Here is a 998-nt window from a genome sequence, read left to right on the forward strand (position 1 = left end):
GCCACACAGGCGCTTACCCTTGGAGGAGTGGGGGGCGCAGTTGGGCGGGGGCGTTGCCACCTTGAGTGCCAGCCCGTAGGCGCCCTGGAAGGAGTTGCTGTCGCGGATGAGGAAGGCGCCTGGCTCCTTGTCCTTGAGCAGGGCGATAGCTGGGTGGGGGGAAAGAGGCCACGTCAGCCCTGCACTGGGAATAGCCTCTGCCCACCCCACACACCCCAGCCATCCCAGGCAGGGAGCTGGGAACCTGCGTCTTGTGTCCCAGTAAATGACTGGTTTGCACTGGTGGGGATAAGGGACTCCTGGGATCTGCTCCCAGCTGTGCGGGGGTCTAGAGGGCAGGGGCAGGACTTCCACTGAAACGGCCCTGACCCCCCCAACCCCGCGTACCTTGGTCCCGGGACAGGCTGGGCTTGTACCAGAACTTGGATGTATCCTGCACGAACTGGATGTGGCCGGGCCCCTCTGCCTGCGGGTCTGCAGGAGAGAGGTCTCGTGAGCGCCTGGTGCTCTCAGCCCAGCCCCCTGCCCCAGCCGGGGGTGCTACAGGCTGCAGGGGCAGAAGTGGCCCAGGGTAATTTCCCCTCACCCCCAGGGGCTGTGACTGACCTGGTGTGGTGGCGTCGGGGGCAAAGCTGACGTGGGCAGGGGCCCCGGGGCTGCGGCTGGGCAGGGGGCTCCTCTCCCACAGCCCTGCGGGCACCGCGTGGCGCTTCTCAGGCAGGGGTGGCTGCGGCTGCGGCTGGAGGCTGCTTTCCCGCCCCGTGTAGTATGCCGTGGCCAGTGGGAAGGCCGGTGTGGGCGACCCCTGGGCATCTGGGGAGGCTGGTGGCTGGGTGCTGAGGGGGCTCCCGCTGCTACAGCGGGGCAGGGTGCCTGGCCGGGGCTCAGCCTGGGGGGGCCCGTTGTGGGCCGGCGTGGCCCGGAGCGTGGCCGCGGCTCGGTAGCTGGCAAAGGGGCTCCGTGGGGCAGGGCTGGTGGGTGGGGGAGAGCCCGAGGTC

General features: G+C 69.5%; 1 protein-coding gene across 1 annotated transcript in view; it reads right to left on the reverse strand.

Moving 5' to 3' along the window:
* TNS2 (tensin 2) overlaps window positions 1-998 on the reverse strand; it is a 19,866-nt gene that overhangs the window by 2,971 nt on the left and 15,897 nt on the right. The window contains exons 22-24 of the mRNA XM_025212273.1: window positions 607-996; window positions 388-474; window positions 18-149 (exon numbers count right to left, since the gene is read on the reverse strand). Coding sequence (XP_025068058.1) covers window positions 18-149; window positions 388-474; window positions 607-996 — 609 coding nt within the window. The remainder of the gene's footprint in view (window positions 1-17; window positions 150-387; window positions 475-606; window positions 997-998) is intronic.

The sequence above is a fragment of the Alligator sinensis genome, unplaced genomic scaffold (genome assembly GCF_000455745.1).
Source record: "Alligator sinensis unplaced genomic scaffold, ASM45574v1 scaffold1542_1, whole genome shotgun sequence".
NCBI lineage: Eukaryota > Metazoa > Chordata > Crocodylia > Alligatoridae > Alligator > Alligator sinensis.